General features: G+C 36.3%; 1 protein-coding gene across 1 annotated transcript in view; it reads left to right on the top strand.

Annotated features, from left to right (window-relative positions):
- Positions 1-9,857: 9,857 nt before the first annotated feature.
- The window catches only part of TMC1 (transmembrane channel like 1), a 113,945-nt gene continuing 102,161 nt past the window's right edge, over positions 9,858-21,641 (top strand). Inside the window, exons 1-3 of the mRNA XM_070248123.1 lie at positions 9,858-9,915; positions 14,576-14,623; positions 17,837-18,005. Coding sequence (XP_070104224.1) covers positions 9,858-9,915; positions 14,576-14,623; positions 17,837-18,005 — 275 coding nt within the window. The remainder of the gene's footprint in view (positions 9,916-14,575; positions 14,624-17,836; positions 18,006-21,641) is intronic.

Genomic DNA, 21,641 nt, shown 5'->3' with positions numbered 1-21,641 from the left:
AGAAAGAATATCAGCCTAGGTCTGTCAAATTAAACCTTTTTCCCAGATAACTTGATGATATTTAAGTGTAAATGATCTCATTCTGTTTTTCCCACTTCTGAGGATTTTTAAAACATGTTGTAGTTTATAGGTTTATTAGGGTATTTGATTGATATAAGAACTAAATATTTTCTTCTCTTTACTCAATGACGTCCAAAATATCGTGCTTAATTCCAACATTTGAAAGACTTGAGATTGTTATAAAGAAATATCATGAGCATCTTGTTGAGGATCAGAATGGGCCACCCCAAAATGTGTCTCTTTGGGTTATTTTTAAAGACAGAAGACTCAGAAAGAAACTTTGCCTTTCCCCTTAACTGCCTAAAAGAATTTAGGATAGAAGGCCTGTTTCAGGAAGGAGCTATCACCATAAGATAACCACAGTATGATATAAACTAAGTGTGATAGACAGGAAGGCACTAGAAAGCCCATTTTTATCAAAGTTCTGTCGTTCAGGTCACATTGTTTATAGACGGCCTAGCAAACATTTGTTTATCAAACATTTGCATTTCCATCTCCATGTAAATTGCCTTCCTCCCCTTTGAAATCCCAAACCACTACCCCCAACAGCCTCCTTTGTCTTTAGCTGAAGGTGGTATTTAAGGTGGTGGCTTTGGCCATTTTGATAAGTTCCTGGATTTCTCCCATGTATACGTGTTATTAAACTTTGTTTGATTTTCTCCTGTTATTCTGTCTCATGTCAGTTTAATTCTTAGACCTGCCAGAAGGGCCTACGGGGTTACAGGAGTTGTCTTCCTCCCCTACATTGTCTTTACCTAAAAGGAGCAAAAATAAAGGGAGCTGCTGAGTTAAGCTGAAACAGATCTAATGTCTTGGCTAGATATTATTCTTGAGGAAGAAGAACCACACTCCATCATTTTCATTCAAGCTTCCAGACAGTGGCTTCTGTTCCCTACTTCACGTCCACCAATAATAGTATCATAAATGAATGGAAGCAGAACCCTGGGGCATTCTGTATAGGGGAGATGATACCTCAGTACAGTTTGGTGACTCAATCTAGCATCCAAGTGGCTCACTGTAGGGAAATTCTTCTTTATGCCTAACTTTACTCATTCCTTTTGAAATTGGGATTGGTTTACTTTGTGTTTGGTTTTTAGAAAAGCAGAATATCTAAATGCTTTCCTTGGCTATAGCTTATACAAATAAATAAATAAATATCCATATATACAATTTTCTCCATATCATAATCTGCATCACTGTCATCACTACCATTGTTATAATCAAAAATTAGCACTTTAAGCAGCTACTGGATGGCATAGAATTTTCAAAGTATAAAATTCGTACAGTGTCTACTCATAAGGATGCTACATTTAAAAGAGATTTTTTAAAATTATACCTTTTTTAAAAAATTATAGCTTATTTTTTATAGTTTCACTAGTCTGTCTTCTCTCTCTTTTCTCTTTTTTCCCCCTTGAGGGGAGAGATTTCACACTTTTGTTAAGGGGTTCATGACTCTCCTTCCTTATAGAACAGGGTAAATTTTACTTTGGAATATACTATCTTAAGAAAAAAGCTACTTTTATTTTGTTCACATTTTTTAGCTCCTTAACCTTCAAGTTCTTGTTAAAGAAAGGTTCTGATAGGAGAAATGCTGAAGATGGTCTAGTTTTTGTTAACTTGAGATGTTTCTAAAATATAGAATAAGTATGTGAATTTAGAATTCATATTTTATGTTTATAATATTTATTTATATAAACATAAATATACAAATATATTTATAATACATTGCAAAGACAAAATTCAATCTTTTGCTTTATACTTATCTTTATATTTATACTTGTTCCCCTATCATTTACTCTAATTCTCACCCCATTTTTACTCTTTTACCTCCCTTTCTTTGCTGTATTCTTTCTTTCCTCTCCCTACCACTCCCTAGTCCTCCCTACCCCTCCCTACTCCCTAATCCATGCTCTTCTTCTTTCTCTTTTCTTCTCCTCCCCCCATCCTTTAGTCCCATACTTTTGAATTGCTGTCCAGTGGACATATATATAAATAAAGGGTATATTAGTAAGTCACCCAGTCTCTTAGCGAAGTCTCACTCAGAGATGCACAGCCCGGTAACAAAACCAAAAGCAACATCAATGAAATAAAAGAATTCATAGTCTCATATGTGCTATTTGAGTAACATTATAGGGGGTGCATTTTATAACCTACATCATCAATTTCTCATTCTCCTTGAATCTTTCCTATCAGCATATAAGAACATTCTAGCTAGGATAACTAGGTGTCTCCTATTCCTCACTGCCCATTTTCTCTCTCTCTCTCTCTTTTTTTGCTTTCTATGTTTTCTTAATTTAATTTAATTTACTTATTTATTTTACTTTTTCATAGAGGTAACATTGGTTTATGACGTTATATATATTTCAGGTGTACAGCATTATATTTTGACTTCTGTCTAGACCACATCATGCTCACCACCCAAAGACTAATTACCATCCATCACATGAGCCCTGTTACCCCTTTTGCTCTTCTCCCTCACCCCTTCCTCTCTGGTAACCACCAATCTAATCTGTGTGTCTATGCGTTTGTTCGTTGTTGTTGTTGTGTTTTTTATCTTCTACTTATAAGTGAAATCATATGATATTTGACTTTCTCCATCTGACTTATTTTGCTTAGCGTAATACCCTCAAGGTCCATCCATGTTGATGCAAATGGCAAGATTTCATCTTTTTTATGGTTGAGTAGTATTTCACTGTGTATATATACCACATCTTCTTTATCCACTCATCTGTTGATAGGCACCTAGTTTGTTTCCAAATCCTGGCTATTATAAATAGTGCTGCATTGAACATAGGGGTGCAACTATCTTTTTGCATTCATGTTTTCATGTCCTTTGGATAAATACCCACAAGTGGAATAGCTGGATCATCTGGCAGTTCTATTCTTAATTTTTCAGAGGAATCTGCACACTATTTTCCATAGTGACTGCACTAGTTTGCATTCCCCCTAGCAGAGAAAAGGTTCCTTTTCTCCACATCCTGGCCAACACTTGCTATTTCTTGTCTTGTTAATTATAGCCATTCTGACAGGCATGAGGTGATATCTCATTGTGATTTTGATTTGCATTTCCTTAATAATTAATGATATTGAACATCTTTTCATGTGCTTGTTGGCTATCTGTATATCTTGTTTGGAAAAATGTTCAGATCCTTTGCCCATTTTTTAATTGGATTGTTTTATGTTGTTGTTGTTGAGCTGTATGAGTTCTTTATATATTTTAGATATTAACCCCTTATCATTTACATGATTTTCAAACATCTTCTGCCAATTGCTAAGTCATCTTTTTGTTTGGTGATAGTTACCTTTGCTGTGCAGAAGCTTTTTAGTTTGATGTAGTCCCATTCATTTATTTTCTCTTTTGTTTCCCTTGCCTGGTAAGACATAGTATTAAAAAAGATACTGCTAAGACTGAAGTTGAACAGCATACTGCCTGTGTTTTCTTCTAGAAGTTTTATTTTTTCAGGTCTTACATTCAAATCTTTAATCCATTTTGAGTTAATTTTTGTGTATGGGGTAAGATAATAGTCTACTTTCATTCTTTTGCATGCAGCTGTCCAGTTTTCCCAGCACCATTTACTGAAGAGACTTCCCTGTCTCCATGGTATGTTCTTGGCTTCTTTGTCAAAAATTAGCTGTCTGTGGGTTTGTTTCTGGGCTCTTGATTTCGTTCCATTGACCTGTGTGTCTGGTTTTGTGCCAGCATCATGCTGTTTTGGTTACTACAGCTTTGTAGTATATTTTGAAATCAGGGCATGTGACGCCTCCAGCTATGTTTCTTTTCTCAGGATTCCTTTGGCTATTCAGGGTCTTTCGTTGTTCCACATAAATTTTAGGATTCTTTGTTCTGTTTCCATGAAAAATGTTGTTGGGACATCAATAAGGATTGCATTGGCTTTGTAGATTTCTTTAGGATGTATAGAATTTTAACTATGTTAATTCTTCCAATCCATGAGCACGGAATATCTTTCAATTTCTTTGTGTCTTCTTCAATTTATTTCAACAACGTTTTATAGTTTTCAGTGTATAGGTCTTTTACCTCTTTGGTTAAATTTATTCCTAGGTATTTTATTCTTTTTATTGTGGTTGTAAATGGGATTGCATTCTTAATTTCACTTTCTGCCATTTCGTTGTTAGTGTATAGAAACACAACTGATTTTTGTATGTTGATTTTGTACCTTTTACTGTATTCATTTATTATTTCTAATAGTTTTTTGGTGGATTCTTTAGGGTTTTTTTAATATAAAATCATATAAATATAAAATCATGTCATCAGCAAATAGTGACAGTTTTACTTCTTCCTTTCCAATTTGGATCTTTTTAATTTCTTTTTCTTGCCTGATTGATCTGGCTAGGACTTCCAATACTATGTTAAATAAGAGTGACAAAAGTGGGCATCTTTGTCTTGTTCCTATTCTTTTTTTAAATTTCTTTTAAAAAGATTTTATTTTTTTCCTTTTTCTCCCCAAAGCCCCCCGTTGTCGGTCCTTCTAGTTGTGGCATGTGGGACACCACCTCAGTGTGGCTTAATGAGCAGTGCCATGTCTGTGCCCAGGATTTGAACTGACGAAACACTGGGCTGCCTGCAGCAGAGCACGTGAACTTAACCACTCGGCCATGGGGCCAGCCCCTGTCTTGTTCCTGTTCTTAATGGGTTAACTATTAGTTTTTCACTGTTGAGTATGATGTTCGCTGTTGGTTTGTCATATGTAACCTTTATTATATTGAGTTACTTTCTTTCTATACCCATTTTATTCAGGGTTTTTTTTTTTATCATAAATGGATGCTGTATCTTGTCAAATGCTTTCTCTGCATCTGTTGAGATGATCATGTGATTTTTTGTCTTCATTTTGTCATGTATAACGTTGACTGATTTGCAGATGTTGAATCATCCCTGCATCTCTGGAATAAATCCCACTTGATCATGATGTATGATCTTTTTAACGTATTGTTGTATTCAATTTGCTAGTATTTTGTTGAGGTTTTTTGCATTGATTTCCATCAGTGATATTGGCCTGTAATTTTTTGTTTTTGTTGTCCTTGTCTGGTTTTGTTGTCAGGATAATGTTGGCCTTGTAGAATGAGTTAGCAATTGTCCACTCCTCTTCAAATTTTTGGAACAGTTTGAGAAGGATAGGTATTAAGTTTTCTTTGAATGTTTGCTAGAATTCACTGGAGAAGCCATCTGGTCCCGGACTTTTGTTTTTTAGGAAGTTTTTGATTACTGTTTCAATCTTTTTACAAGTTATCAGTCTATTCAGCTTCTTTATTTCTTCTTGATTCAGTTTTGGAAGGTTCTATGATTCTAAGAATTTATCCATTTCTTCTAGATTATCCAATTTGTAGGTGTATAGCTTTCATAGTATTTGATTTTTTTTTTGCCGGTAGTTTTCTTGAGATCATAATGGTTTATAACATTTTGTAATTTCAGGTGTACATTATTATTTATCAATTTCTGAATAGACTTCATTGTGATCACCACTAGTAGTGTAATTTTTGTCCGTCACCATACATATGTGCCCCTTTACTGCTTTTGACCACCCCCCCAACCCCCTTCCCCTCTGGGAACCACTAATCTATTCTTTTTATCCATGTATTTATTATCTTCCATATATGAGTGAAATCATGAAGTATTTGTCTTTCTGTGTCTGGTGTATTTCACTTAACATCATAGCATCATGCTCCATCCATGTTGTTGCAAATGGGATGATTTTGTCTTTTTTACGGCTGAGAAGTATTCCATTGTATATATATACCACATCTTCTTTATCCATTCATCTGTAGAATTGCACTTGGCTTGCTTCCACATCATGGCTTTTGTGAATAATGCTGTAATCAACATAAGGGGGTGCATAAACCTCTTTGGATCATTGATTTCAAGTTCTTTGGATAAATACCCAGTAGTGGGATAACAGGATCGTATGGTATTTCTATTTTTAATTTTTTGACAAATCTCCATACTGTTTTCCACAGTGGCTGGACCAGTTTGCATTCCCACTAGCAGTGTATGAGAGTTCCCTTTTCTCCACATCCTCGCCAACATTTGTTGTATTTTGTCTTAGTAATTATAGCCATTCTGAATGGTGTAATGTGATATCTCATTGTAGTTTTGATTTGCATTTCCTTAATAATTAGTGATGTTGAACATCTTCTCATGTGTCTGTTCGCCATGTATATATCTTCTTTGGAAAAATGTCTGTTCATATCCTGTGCTCATTTTTTGTTCGGGTTGTTTGTTTTTTTTGTGTTGACATAGTATTCTCTTACAATCCTTTGTATTACTGTGGTGTCTGTTGTAATTTCTCCTCTTTCATTTCTGATTTGTTTATTTGAGACTGCTCTCTTTTTTTGTTGGTGAGTCTAGCTAGAGGTTTGTCAATTTTGTTTTTTTTCAAAGGACCAGCTCTTAGTTTGGTTGAGTTTTTCTATTACTTTTTTAGTCTCTATTTCATTTACTTCTGCTCTAATTTGTATTATTTCCTTCCTTCTACTGATTTTAGTCTTGGTTTTTTCTTCTTTTTCTAGTTCCTTTAGGTGTACTATTAGGTTGTTTATTTGATGTTTTTCTTGTTTCTTGAGGTAGGTCTGTATTACTATTAACTTTCCTTTTAGCATCACTTTTGCTGTATCCTCTAAATTTGGGCATGTTGTCTTTTCATTTTCATTTGTCTCTGGGTATTTTTTATTTCTCCTTTAATTTCTTCCTTGACCCAATGGTTGTTCAGTAACATTTTGTTTAATCTTCACGTATTTGTGGCTTTTCCAGTGTTCTTGTAGTTGATTTCTAGTTTCACACCACTGTAGTCAGAAAAGATGCTTGATATTATTTCAATCCTCTTAAATTTATTGAGATTTGTTTTGTGGCCTAATATGTAATACATCCTGGAGAGTGTTCCATGTGAATTCAAAAAGAGTGTGTATTCTGCAGTTTTTGGATGGAATATTCTGTATATATCTACTAAGTCCATCTGGTCTAATATGTCTCCTAAGGTCAATGTTTCCTTATTGGTCTTCTGTTTCCATGATCTATAAATTGATGAAAGTGGAGTGTTAAAGTTTTGTACTAATGTTGTGTTACTGTCAATTTCTCCTTTTATGTCTGCTAACAATTGCTTTATATATTTAGGTGCTCCTCTGTTGGGTGCATAGATATCTACAAGTGTTATATCCTCTTGTCGGATTGCTCCCTTTATCATTGTGTAGTGCCCTTCTGTGTCTCTTGTTAGAGTTTTTGTTTTACAGTCTATTTTGTCTGATATAAATAGTGTTATCCCTGCTTTCCTTTCATTGCCATTTGAAAGGAGTATGTTTTTCCATCCCTATGCATTCAGTTTGTGAATCTCTTTAGGTCTGAAGTGTGTCTCTTGTAGGCAGTATATATATGGCTCTTGTTTTTATTTTATCCATTCAGCCATCCTTTGTCTTTTTATTGGAGCATTAGTCCATTGACATTTAAAGTAGCTGTTGATAAGTATGTAGTTACTGCCATTTTGTTACTTTTTTTCTGGGGGTTTTAATAGTTCTTCTCTGTTCCTTTCTTCTTCTCTTACTTTCTTCCTTTGTGATCTAATGGTTTTGTTTAGTATTATATTTGGGTTCCTTTCTCTTAATTTTTTGTGTATTTGTTATAGCTTTTGGTTTGTAATTACCATGAGGTTCATATATAATATCCTATGTAAATAGCAGTCTATATTAAGTTGACGTTCTAAGTTTTACCTACATTTTTACTCCCCCCACTACATTTTATGCTTTTCATATCATATTAACCTCTTTGTGTGTGTGTGTGTGTGTGTGTGTGTGTGTGAGTGTATTCCTTAAACCTCTTATCCTAGAGATAGATATTTTAATACTTTTATCTTTTGGCCTTCATACTAGCTTTACAGGTGGTTGATGTGCTATCTTTATTGTATATTTGACTTTACCAGTGATTTTTTTCTTTGATAATTTTCTTATTCATATTTGTGATATTTTCTTTTCCACTTAAATAAGTCTCTTTAGCATTTCTTGTAAGGCCAGTTTCTTGGTGATAAACTCCTGTAGTGTTTACTTGTCTGGGAAACTATCTCTCCTTCTGTTCTGAATGAGAACCTTGCCAAGTAGAGTATTCTTGGCTATAGGGTTTTTTTCCTTCAGTACTTTGAAAATGTCATGCCACTCCCTTCTAGCTTATAAGGTTTCTACTAGAAGTCAGCTGATAGCCTTATGGGGTTTCTTTTGTATGTAACTTGTTGCCTTTTTCTTGCAGCTTTTAGGACTCTATTTTTAACTCTTGACGTTTTAATGATAATGTGCCTTGATGTGGGCCTTTTGGGTTCATCTTGTTTGGTACTCTCTGTGCTTCCTATACCTGGATGTCTGTTTCCTTCCTTAGATTAGGAAAGTTTTCAGCTATCATTTCTTCAAATAGATTCTCTGCCCCTTTGTGTCTTTCTTTTCCTTCTGGGGCACCTATAATACGGATGTTAGTGTGGTTAGTGTGCTTGATGTTGTCCCAGAGGTCCCTTAGACTATCCTCATTCTTTTAAATTCTTTTTTATTTTTTCTGTTCAACTTGGGTAATTTCCTTCATCCAGGTAACTGATCTATTTTTCTGTATCATCTACTCTGCTGTTGATTCCCTGTAGTGAATTTTTCATTTCCATTGTTGTATTCTTCAGTTATCATTGGTTCTTTTTTATATTTTTCAATTCTTTGTTGAAGTTCTCACTGTGTTCATCTATTCTTCTCCCAAGAGCAATGAACATTCTTGTGACTATTAGTTTGTGCTCTTTATCAGGTGGATTGCTTATCTCTGTTTCATTTAGTTCTTTTTCTGAGGTTTTGTTCAGTTCCCTTATATGAAGCATATTCCTTTGTCTTCCCATTTTGCCCACTTCTCTGTGATTATATCTACGTATTAGTAGATCAGCTATGTCTCCTGATCTTGGAAATGGGGTCTTATGTAAGAGATGCCTTATAGGGCCAGCAATGGGCTTCCCTCTCATCACCTGTTCCAAATATTCCAGAATGTCCCCTGAGTTGGCTTATGTACCCTTCTGTTGTGGAGGGGTTGCTCTTGCTTTGGGCACAAGGATAGCATAGGCTGGCCCCTGGACCAGCAGGTTGTAAGGCTCAGCCTTGTGAGGCTGCTATGATCACTTCAGTCACTTTAGTCACTTTATTGGGCAGGGCATGCCCCTGCACAGCTGGCTGCAAGGTCTAATAGCACACACCAGCTTCTCTTTTGCTGTTAAGTGAGTCAGACCCTCAGAGTGGCTGGTTGCTAGGCTCAGGGGTTCACAATTGTTGCAGGTCTCTGTTGAGGCTCCGTGTGGTGCGAGGCTGTTGTCAGCTCTCTCAGGATTGCAGATGGGTGGGACTGGCCCCAGGTGTGGCAGCACACAATTGTTTCAGGCGTTGGAAGGCAGGGTTGGAAGATCCCCCATGTGGCTGTTTGATGTGGCCAGCTGTACAAGTCTGTTGTGGCTAACACATATCACTGCCTGCAGGCCCACACACCCTGCCAACACAGGCTCACTTGCATGCAGGCCCTGCTGAGGCAGACCCATTCATCCCACTGCAGAGATCCCACATACCCTGCCTAAACATGCTCACAAGTTCACTGCAATCTTGCTTGTGGGTGAGGCTGGTCCCTAGAGGGGCTGCCTGCCCTGGCTGTGCTGGATTAAATCAATGCTCTAGAGGGCAGGACAAACCCCCACACTAACAGGCCAGTGGAAGAAGTCCAATGGCATCTGCCATCATCCATGTCTGCACAACTGCGCTAGGTCACAAAATGGCTGCTGCCAGTGTCTTAGTCCATGAGGAGGTGGGCCCAGCCACCCCCTGCGTCTCTGAGATGTGCTCAGGGCTTAGCAAGTGAGTCTCTTTTACCAAAGGATTGTGCATCTTTCTTTCCGGTGTTTTTGTGTTGGTTTCTGGAATGGGTGAATCTGTGAGTGGGCCCCTTAAGAGCAGGCTTTTCTTTCCCTGAAGTTTGGTAGTTTTTCTAGGAGTATTCTTTATTGGCTTTAAAAGTCAGCAAAGCCAGGTATTATGGGAACTCATCTGGGTTGTGCTGACTTCAAAGGCTGGGATGCCTATTGTGGCATAAATCTCCTGCTCAGATCCCCTTGCTGCTCCAGGAAAAGCTTTGTGCCTTTGAGATTGCTTCCAGCTGTGAAGTGCTGTGGCAGAGATGTGATTTTCTCCTCATCAGAGGTGTATTTCTGCCTCTTCCACCCTTGTCAGTGTTGTCCCTTGTTATGGGTTTTTTTAAAATCCAGTTTCCAGATCTCTCTCAGAGGTAACTGTTCCACAGGTAGCTGTAGATTTGCTGTGTCCATGGGAGGAGGAGAGTTCAGAGTTTTCCTTCTCTGCCATCTTCCCAGAATCCTGTCTATTCTCTCTTAAAGCCACCCAAGTTCAGGCTTTTGCTTATACCACTTCACTAAATTTATGCTTATCAAAGTCATCCTTGACCTCTATATTGCAAAACCCAATGGTCAATTTTCAGTCCTCATTATATCTGAGTTACAAGCCTATGACACATCTCTTACATACACATCACTTGCCTTCCACAATCTCTTATTTTCCTTCCACTTCACTAATTGTTCATTTTCAGTCTCCTTGGTTGGTTCTTCTGCCTGTTCTCTCAATTTTGAAGTCTTCTTTTTTTTTTTTTAAAGATTTTATTTTTCTTTTTTCTCCCCAAAGCCCCCTGGTACATAGTTGTGTAGTTTTAGTTGTGGGTCCTTCCAGTTGTGGCATGTGCGACGCCGCTTCAGCATGGCTTGATGAGCAGTGCTGTGTCCGTGCCCAGGATTGGATCCGGCAAAATCCTGGGCTGCTGAAGTGGAGCATGCAAACTTAACCACTCAGCCACGGGGCCAGCCCCTGAAGTCTTCTTTTCCCTGTCTTGTTCACATTCATTTTCCTGGTGATCTCACTTGGTATTATAGCTTTAAATAGCATCAATATGCTAATGGTTCCCAAATTTATATTTTCAGCCCAGACTTTTCTTCTGAATTCTAGACTCAAATATTCAACTGCCTACCCAACTCATTCTTCAATGTGTAATAGACATCTCAAATCCAACATGTCAAATTAGACTCCTGATCTTCAAACTCTCCCAGCTAAGCTATTCTCCCTACAGCCTTTCCATCTCTTTTTCTTGCCACTCTATCCTTCTAGTTGCCCAGGGCTATGCCCTTGTGGTTGTCCTTGATTCTTCTCTTCCTCTAACATGCCACATCACACCCCATACTGATGTCATGAGTTTTTCAGGTGAGATTTAGAAATGTCCTTGTTATGGCATAGATTAATAACCTTCTCAGGGCAGCTTAGTCTGAGGTGAAAGATACCCCATTTATGCGTGGGGGGCCCTTGTTGACATTTTCTCACACACAAAAAGGAACCTTGAAAGGAAACATACAAAAAAGCCTAATAAACGTAACTGATACATTGCTGCTATAGCCCAAGTAAGCTGGATAAGATACTCATATGTAATCTTGGATCTCATTATTATAAAGTTATTCTTTTGCATAAAATAGTGAGACTCCTTAAAGGCAGTGATATTTTCTTCTATACTACAAACTCCCACCCCAGAGCATTTTGCTCTGTACTCCCTGTGAGTGCACAATAAATGCTAATTGGATAAATGAACTTTCAGTTTCCAAAGTAATAACCTGGTGCTACAAACATCCCTTCAAGAGCTAAATGTGGGTCAGAGGAACAGACAATACCATTCAACTCTTCCCGCCACTTGGCCACTCTGATCCTGAAGACCCATAAAATATTTTCAGTGCTATAGATTGAAAAAGAAAGCCTAGAGCAGCATCCACTTTCTGAACAATTCCAGTGCCTCTGAAATGTGACTCTCTACTGTTGTTTCCTTTTACTGTTTTTAATTACTGGTCTATTTGCATGAAATGAGGATCTGGGTTGCCTAGGAGTTCATCTGCTCCTATTGCATGTTCCTCTCTTAAATAAGCATCCTTCAATGCAGTTTTGCTTGCTGCCTCCAACATTTTGAAAGGACTTCCCCGTCCTCTCTTTTCACTGTCCTCCCATCACTCCCCAGGAGAGAGGATATTTTTAAAGTACATAATCAATAGGCTTTGGGAAGCAGCCAAAGCACGTGGGGGTCATATGATTGCGAGTAAGCAACTAGGGATTGGTGAGAGAAGGGATGGCAACAGGCCATGCCAAAAACTGTTTGAGAAGGGAAAGACAGTCTGTAACTCCCATTTAAGTGTTCTGAATTATTCTTTTGCACAGGCTTTTGTCTTGGAGGGGTTTATTAGCTTGGTTCTTTAGCATTGCTTTGAGTTGTAGGAGATACAGACCAGCACTGACAGCTGGTTTTCAGGCCAAATAATGTTCCATTAAAATCAAGCTGGGTCTGAGGTTTTTGATGGAGTCTTAAATCTCCAGGTCAAAGTGTGGTTATTGAGTTCTTGATGTTGAGGATTTGAATCAAGAACAAACCAATTATTATCACAATAACCATAAAAACAACTGTTCCATGGCCTCTGACTCAACTGCCAGACAGAGGAATGCTGTTGAGTAAAGAAGGCACCTAATGAGAATGCGCAGACGATCATGCACAGATGAGTGTCATGGTTGGAAAGTTAACTCAAGAGAGGGCAGGGGCTATTTCTGCATTACTCTCCATTATAACACTTAGAAACCATAGCTCTTTACTTGCAAGAGCAGAGATGTCTCCTTTTACAGATTTTTAGATTTTACTTAATGGTCATTTATAACTGTCCTTCCTGTACCTGAGAAGATAATCCACGACTCCAGCCTTGCTTTTTCTCTCCCTCGTTATCAGGGGAAGTTGAATTGGTGCTCATCTCCTTGGCTTGGGGCATTTCATTCTGCTGCTTTTATTTAATATATAATCCTTTCTAAAGATTTTCCCATATTTTTGTTCATTTAGTATTTTTTCTGTTTCATTTAATTAACTTTATTTAGTCGTGTCTAGTGAGTTGATTATTACAAGTCAGTATGATATTTTGTGTGAATTTTTTCTTTGGCTATGCATGTTGCAGAATAGGCTGCGTGTTTGCCTTTGCTATTTGTCCTCAGCTGTTTCTCTATTATACACACTGATCAGACTCTGCTCCAAAGCTAATCTTATATTATTAAAATGCCTTCTTGGGGAATTCTTTGAGTGAAGAAGCTTGGTGGCGGCATTAATTGCAAATAAAAGACCATGACCTATTGTTGAATGTAGAATATCTTCTTAGAAGCGTCTGCCTTCACTATTGCAAACTCTCAGTAGTGACATAAAGATCTTTGTCCTGTGCAGATCCAGTTACAGCCAGTGACAGAAGGCATATGTCCACTCTAAACAAAAGAATACTTATTTTCACATTCCAGGGCTGACTTGAGTTGAGTGATAACATTTTTGCATATCCTAAAAATTTTTATGCAGATGCTGTTTAAAGGCAAAAACTGCTTTTACAATCATCTTCTTTGTGAATAGAATTTAAACTCTTGGTGTGTGTTGCCTTTTCAATCTGCCTGCCAAGTTCTGAATAATAACCTTTGACAGTGCATGAGCAGAAACAAAACCAGAGGTTGTTTCCTCTCTTCACAGCAACATTGTTTGTCATCCTTGCTTTTTTGGACTTATGCCCATCCATGTTAAATAAAAATATGATAAAATTAACATTTCATAAGCAAGTTACTGGACTATGGTTCTAAAGAAATTCTACTCTAATTTTTACCATGGCAAGTTGCAAATCTTTGTCTCTGGCTGACTAAACCTGTGATAAATGAACAATAGTTGACAAAGGGAAAAATCTGCCAATTAATGTATTTTCCCATCTTATTGTATCATTCAAAATTTCATAAAATCTTTATATACTTTTACAAGAATGGAACAAAACTAAAAACAAGATGCTGTCTGAGTATGGGGTGAGAAATAAACAGAAGAAATGTTCTTTGTCTTGAAAAGAACTGTAAAATCACCTGTCTCCACATTGTCAAGGTAAATCATATAGAGGGAAATTTAGGCTGCATCCATATAATACCTATAGAAATCATGGAAATAGGAAATATCAGCCTTTAAGCATTTTTTTGAAAGGCTCTATGACACTGGGTAGCTGGTTAGAATGAAATAGTCTCTATTTCAATAAGTTAATTTGGTTATAATAACCAAGTTGTGGATGTGGATATAATTTTACTAACAGTTCAATTTATCATAGCATGAAATGACCCAAAAAACTTCGTTTACTTATGGCAATACAGAATTTATTTTGGTTGAAGTTATTTTGAATTGAGCTGAGGGGCTTATAATTGATATGTTTTGCAAATCCTTGAAGGCAATGAAGCAGAGAAGTCTTTGCATAACATTGTGTAAGAAGCTGTAGCTGTATATCTTTAGAAAATAATGCTCATTTTGACAAGTTTATTGAAAAATGTTTTTATTAACTGCGCAAAAACATTATGAAAATAGGAACATTAAAACCAGTTACTAACAATTGTACTGTCATTTGAAGAATTGCTATATTTTTTCTTTCTTCAACAGTACAAATCCAAGTGGAGGAAAAGGAAGATGATACTGAGGAAAGTTCAGGTAAGTGGGGATGGACCCAGCAGGGATAAGTTTCCTGTGATACAACAGTGAATTCAGGGGATTCATCCTCTTATCTTGGGGGATTATGCTACCACATGTAAGGACAGGAGCATGTGTGGGTGAATTTTGATGGTCTCACAGAAGAGATCAAGTCCAGCAAATAGAATCTCCACTCTAGATTACATTCAACTGGCACACACAAGTTCCACCCAATATATAAGTTATTCATGATCAAGTAGATGGTACTCTAGAAAAATATGCTTTTTTATTCTCTACTGTTTTCTCTGTTAAAGTGTTTGTCCTAAAAGCTTTTCTCTAAGGCTGAATCTATTACAATAGAACACATTGGCCATTTTGACTGAACTGATCAGGTGATTCCATTAAAATGAATAAGCATGTCCTTTTGTACTGAATTTTTAGGCATTTTGCCCAAATCGCTCTGTTGTTTTTACTTTGTGTAGGTTCAGCTCAAGAGCCTAGACTGTGATCCCTTTCCAGGCATGTAGACCACTCATGGACGAGAACATGAGAACGATCATTATATGAGCAAAAGCTTTGAATTTACCAAAACTGAAAAAAAAGAGCAGCATCTCAAGAAGAGGTCAATCAAAGAATACATCAACACCATCCTTTTAATAACCTGAGCACAATACGACAGCCAGTGAACATTCACCATGCCAATTGTTTTCATTAATTCGATACATTCTACATGAAAATAGCTCAGAGTCTCCCACAGATCCTGAATGCCATGGCTTGAATATTTTAGAGGAGGAAAAATAATTTTTCTCTACCCTCTAAGTTCTTGGCTGAGACTCCTGTAACATACGACAGTTTACAAGAGAAAAGAACAAATAGAAGTTTATTAACAGGTATACCGCACATATACATGGGAGATACCAAGGGAAAATGAGTAACTCTTGCAGGTGGCTTGGAATTTAGACCTAAATGCCATCTTAATAGGGAAAAGGCAGGGGGATGTAGGCCTCTTAGGAGAGAAAAAATGATTTTTAGGAAAGATGAACAGGCCCTTAAAGAATAGATGGGAGATATGATAGTTTGTGACAAAGTTTGTCTGGATGTGGTGTCCATTTCTAGTCTCTCTCCTGTGATAAGAGTCAATCTTCCCTGAGGATGAAGCTCCTTGGGAGGGGGTTTATGACAATTGAGTTCCTTTTGGAAGATCTGTCCTTAGGTAGATAACGGGAGTTCAGAGGAAGCCTTTACCTGCATTTGCTATTTTTCAAGTGCCGACAGCTCAGAATAATTGATATACCAAAGTGGCATATTCCGAGGTGATACATTCCGAACTCCTCCAGTCATATTTTGAGATGACATATTCTGCTACGCTTCAACACTGAATCGAGCCCATTCCAAAAGTTAACATTGTACACAAGGCTCATTTAGTAGGCAACCGTAAAATACTCATTTTTTTTTTTAGAATTTGAATATTTGGAAGCTACTTAAAGCACTAAAGACTGGTTTTTTGTTTCTAAAAGGTAAAAGATAAATCTAATGATACACTTTTCATCCATGGTAAAACTCTGTAAATTTAATAGTTTAGTTTCAACACAAAATATACTACAATGGAGAGTACGAACTGGCTGCTTGAGTTCTTGAGTTATTTGTGGGTGAAACTGCTTCTCAACCCCATCAAGCTCTTATCCTTTATATAATTAGTGACTAATGTGACTAATAAAGGCTGGGTAAGTTTTCAGAACACCAGAATGTGGGGTTCAAATAACACACAACATTTGCCACAATATTTCACAATTGCAAACTCATTTTTGGTTTTGATTATAGAGTATACTTTTCAAAGCTTAGTTAGAAAAGTTGTCCTCCTATTTCTCTCTGCTAGCCAAACTTTAGTAATATAGATAATATTTAGATCTTAGTTTTGAAATGTCAATAAAAAAGCTTTGACAAGTAATGTTAAAAGGTAATTTTCAAAAAAGGATAATATCAGGACATACATATGTAAAAATGAACATATTTAACTAATTGATGAGGAATTTGATGAGGCATTCTAACCAGTTTCTTAAAAAAAGCAAAGAACAGATACATTTATGCATCAGGAATATTGAAATGATTGTGCAAATGGATGCATAACTGTTTTGTGGGGTTTTTTTTTGGTGGGGGAGGATTGTCTCTCTACTGGACAGAGTTCATTTGCGTGCCTACAGACAAAAATCATTTTTGCATTGCTGTCCAGTTATCTATAACTTATAGAGTTACACATAGCTCGCATAGAATCAGAATCAGATAACACACAAGAGTATACTGCAGACAATTCATAGTTTTCCGTTGACGTACAAATTTTTTCCTACAGTAGCTTCTATTTGAGAAGATAGTGATAACTGTTAGTGTTTGATTTTTTAATAATAGGTGATTCTCAATATCAGAAGTTAAGATGCAATAAAGTGAACGTGAAGTAAGATTTTATGTTATCAACTGTGAAGGAAGGACCTGAATTCTTTCTCTGCTCTACCTGGAAGCTTCCTAAGAAGTTATGGGCATATGAGGCATTAATTGTTAGTTGATGAATAAAATAAAATAATGTCATTTTTCTCAGTTATACATTAAAATTATATTGACAAGTTATCTATTCCTATTCATAAGATGATCAAGCAAATGTATTTACTATCAGTTTCATTTAAGAAAGGGAAAGAAACATTTGGGAAAAAGGTGAAAGATATATTTGGAATCAAGAATGAGGATAATTTGAAGTAGAAGGAATCTCAAGAGGTGAATTAATTTTTTCAAAATTACTCTAGTTTGTAGCATTTCCTCATCATTTTGTCCTTTGTTTTAAGAGACAAGTACTAGTAAACACATAGTGGTTAATCACTCCACCTTTATGTGTTGGACTGGTAACCTCTAAACTTGGTCTTAGAAGTCACGGTATGACATTAAAGTCTAAGTCATCTATTTACCCAAGTAAATGAAGACTGGAATTCTAAGGAATATTAAAATTTGGGGATCCACATTCATACATTTGAGTAAATGAACCCCAAAAGAAATGAGAATCTAGATAAATGTATTTAAATGGCAGGCTATGAAATATATACAGCATGGTTCATCTTATCATGACGTGGAGAATTGCTGGGTTGCAGTCTCGGATGCGTGACAACGACAATTAAAAAATAAGAATACATTTGGTAGCAGGAGAGAGCACTTCCTGCCGTTGCTCACTGAGGCGCTTACTGCTGTGTTTAGGTGAAGAGGAAGAGGAGGAAGATAAACTGCCTCGGAGAGAGAGCTTGAGACCGAAGAGGAAACGGACCAGAGATGTCATCAATGAGCAGGACCCAGAACCTGAGCCAGAGGATGAGGAAACAAGGAAAGCCAGAGAAAAAGAGAGGAGGAGGAGGCTGAAGAGAGGAGCGTAAGTCAGTTCTGATCTAAAACTGAAATTGTTAACTCATTCAAAAGCACCTGACTCTGAAAGAAGACCACTCCCTTTAGACACTCTTTGGCCTTGCAACTGGTAATTCAAAATACTTTTAGAAAGACAGGCTTAATCTGATGCCGACATTTGACTCCACTTAGTTAAATGTACTTTAATATTAAAATACAATTTAAAAGTCAATACATATTAAGAATGGACTGTGAGAATTTTCTTTATGAAAGATCTAAATTTTCATAGGTCATTAACATATTACGATTAATTTAAATATTTTAAAGTTATCCCATTAACTATATGCATTGTTGTCAAAGTTAAGTGTAAAATTTGGGCTCCTTAACAATGAGCCCAAAGCACTTTCTCTTACAGAGTAGGTGTTGGCAAACTATGGCTAATCCAGACCAAGAGCTAAGAACGGTTCTTACAGCTTTAAAGGGTTATTAATAAAAAAATGAAGATGAATACGGTACAGAGCTGTATGCAGCACTCAAAGCCTAAAATAGTAACTAGCTGTCCCTTTACAAAAAAAAAAGTGTGCTAGTCCCTGTTACAGAGAATTGGTGCTGTCATTTCTTTTTTAATACAATCCTGCACCTTTTAGTTCCACCAGGCCAACAGTTTGCTGAGCGCTGACTTTATGTAGAATAATATCTTAAATGCTCTTTAGGGAAAATTCAAGAAAATAATTTTCTGGTCTTTGCTTTCTGGAAATTTGCAGATGGCAGGCAGATGTGCCTGTAAAACACTAATAACAGAAAACCCAGACGTCTTAGAAAAGATTTAAGAGAACAGCTACTCTGCCACTTAGGTAGTAGGGCCATGGGAGTCACCACGAGGAAATGGGATCTCCTCCAAAACACTCCTAGGACTTTAAATGATGAGGAACTTTCTAACATGTCCTCCCAAGATGACCCATTCCAGTATTCCATAACTAGCTATTATTTTTCTCCTCATAAATAATTATAACTACATACAACTGTTGGAAAATTTTCTCAGATAGAGAAGCTTAGCATTAATAGACAATGATTCTCTTTAAAATAAAAGAGTAACTCTACTCGATTCTTCGTTATATATTTGTTGATTTAGGTTTTAGATTTTCCTTCTCCTCTTCTTCCGTTTCCTCTTCCTTTCTCTCCTCCTCCTCCCCAACTTCCTCCTCTTTCTTCTATCTTTGAATACCAAGACATCACTTGTTTTAAATTTTGACTCCGGTATTTTTTTATTTGTATTTTCTTTTCAAGTATCTTTATACTTTCTTCCTTAAAAAATAAAATGCAATGCAATTCTAAGTTCCATATCTTATTGTGACTCTTGTTACTATTATTATGTTGTAATATTTCTTATTAGCAAAGCTTATACTTTCTGAGAGTGGTCTTTCACTGAGAAAACATCATCAGTAGATGTGTGCATGAGATAGGTTGTATTCCAGAATTTGCTTTTCCTCCCCACTTGTGCCTCAGAGAAGTCCTTTTAAAAAGGTGAGTCAGGTGAGCATTCCTCTGCTCTCTTGGTCTCCTTAAGGCCCTCATGTCAACTACTTGACCTCTAGGAATAGGAATATATGAGTCATTTGGGTCTTGACCCCTGTTGCCTGAGGGAATCTTGTCCCTGTGACAGTGTCTGTTCTTAGCTGGTCTCACTCTCATCCTGATTCTGAGAAGCCCACAAGCACCCCTGTCTCCCCACGAGCACCCCTACCTCTCCACTCCTTCATAGAGCCAAACTTGGCTAAAATGAACTTTGTTTCCATAGGTTTTTCAAATTATCTTATTACTGCTGTAACTTGTGCAACTAATCTAAATAGTACCATAAATTATTTGTGATGCTTGGGAGTTCTGATCTCAATTTTAGGATCCATTTTCTATTGTTTACTTTAAAGATAAGCTTTTTTTTTTTTTTAAAGAAAATGTATTAGCAAATATATTTTGAGAAAGATTAGTAGGCAAGTCAGGGCACGTTTATTTAGGTTAATTAATTCATGATCTTTTTTTATTGAAATATTAAAGTGAGACACCTTAGGGAATTTCCCTTGTGCTGACAAAATGTTTGAAAACAACTAAAACTAAGGTTGTAATGCTGACTATCTTTGGAAGTGGTTAAAAAACCCTGCCTTGTTAGACATTTTGGAGTATTTCTAATAATACAGGCTTTTCCTGACCTAGTTTTAAGTGAATAAGTAATATGTTCACAGCAATGAGAAATTCAGCACATTATGTCTCCTTTTTCCTAACAACTGTTGTTTAAATAAATCAAACTTAAGATAGAAAGCCATTCTTGCATAGATTAGCCCTAAATTTTAGAAGATGAAACGTGTTTATGCTATATCCTTGTAATATGATTAGCACTTTCTTTGAGTGGTTCCTAGAAGGGCAGTTTCTCTGTAATGCGCTGGTGAGTATTATTTTAATTACCTGCGTATTTGAAGGTAACTTATCCAACAGCAACTATACCTTGTGGCACAGCATGATCTTCCTGGAAAAATCAACAATTAACAGCAAAGATTTTAAAAATATACCAGTCTGGAATCACTTCGTTTAGGAATAAAAGTCTTTCCATACTACGCTAATCTTAGAGGACATTGTTATATTTAGTGTACTTTAATCACTGGGTTCATAATGATAACTTTGTCATCCAGAAAAGTTTGGTACATAAACATTTATTCAATAAATATTTATCCAGCTCCACTTCTGTAGAAGATAATTTGCCAATTTTTGGGGAAGACTTGGATATGAATATGCATTGCCTGCATTCTCTAGAAGTTCATAATACAGTAAGGGAGAGGCCACATAGACACAAATTACTATGAAACAAGACAGTATAAATGTGCCAGAGAAGTAGTACAAAGCGGTTTGGAGTCTTAGCGAAAACTATTCACATAGGGATAATCACAAAAGGGGTTATTGAAGACATTTTGTCTGATTTTTTAGTTAATCATAGCATTTGGATAGGTTAAACAAATAAAGTGTTGGGTTTAAGATAGCAGGAAAGTATATAATTAGTGTTATGAAGTTTTCCATTAAGTAGTTTCGAAAAATCAACATGTGAAGAAATAAGCTTTAGTTACATGGTAAATCCACACATCAAATAAATCATTCTTTCATTCTTTCATGATGCTGGATTAAATAAGATGCTGTTTTATATATGATTCTTAACGAAAGTTCAGTAATGTAAACATTTAAGGTACTTACATATAGATGTCACGAATTATTTTGGAAGGATGGGCAAGTTAAAGGCTTATCATATCAAGCAATTGAATTGTTAATCTTAAATCTTTTTCTGTTTTCTAACTGACTCCTTTTTTGATAATTTCTTGACATATATTTTATTTTCTTTTTGCTAGTTTCCATAAAGATTGCAGTAAAACAATTACCTATGTAATTTAGATTTTGACTACACATACCTGGAAACACTTTCAATCATTTTTACTAAAACATTTTTTCCTTCCTAAGACAAACCAACTGATATTATTTTAAGTGGCAAATTAAACTATAAATATAGATGTAGTAAAAAAAAAAAAAAACCCTCAGGTATTATATGTCATTGTTGTAGAGCACCATAGGGTTTTATACAACAAACATCAAATAATTAAAACAGAAACAGCCTAATGGCAATCAGAGT

The sequence above is a fragment of the Equus caballus genome, chromosome 23, assembly GCF_041296265.1.
Source record: "Equus caballus isolate H_3958 breed thoroughbred chromosome 23, TB-T2T, whole genome shotgun sequence".
NCBI classification, from domain to species: domain Eukaryota; kingdom Metazoa; phylum Chordata; class Mammalia; order Perissodactyla; family Equidae; genus Equus; species Equus caballus.
Note: the sequence above shows the minus strand (reverse complement) of the source record. Positions and strands in the feature narration are given on the sequence as shown.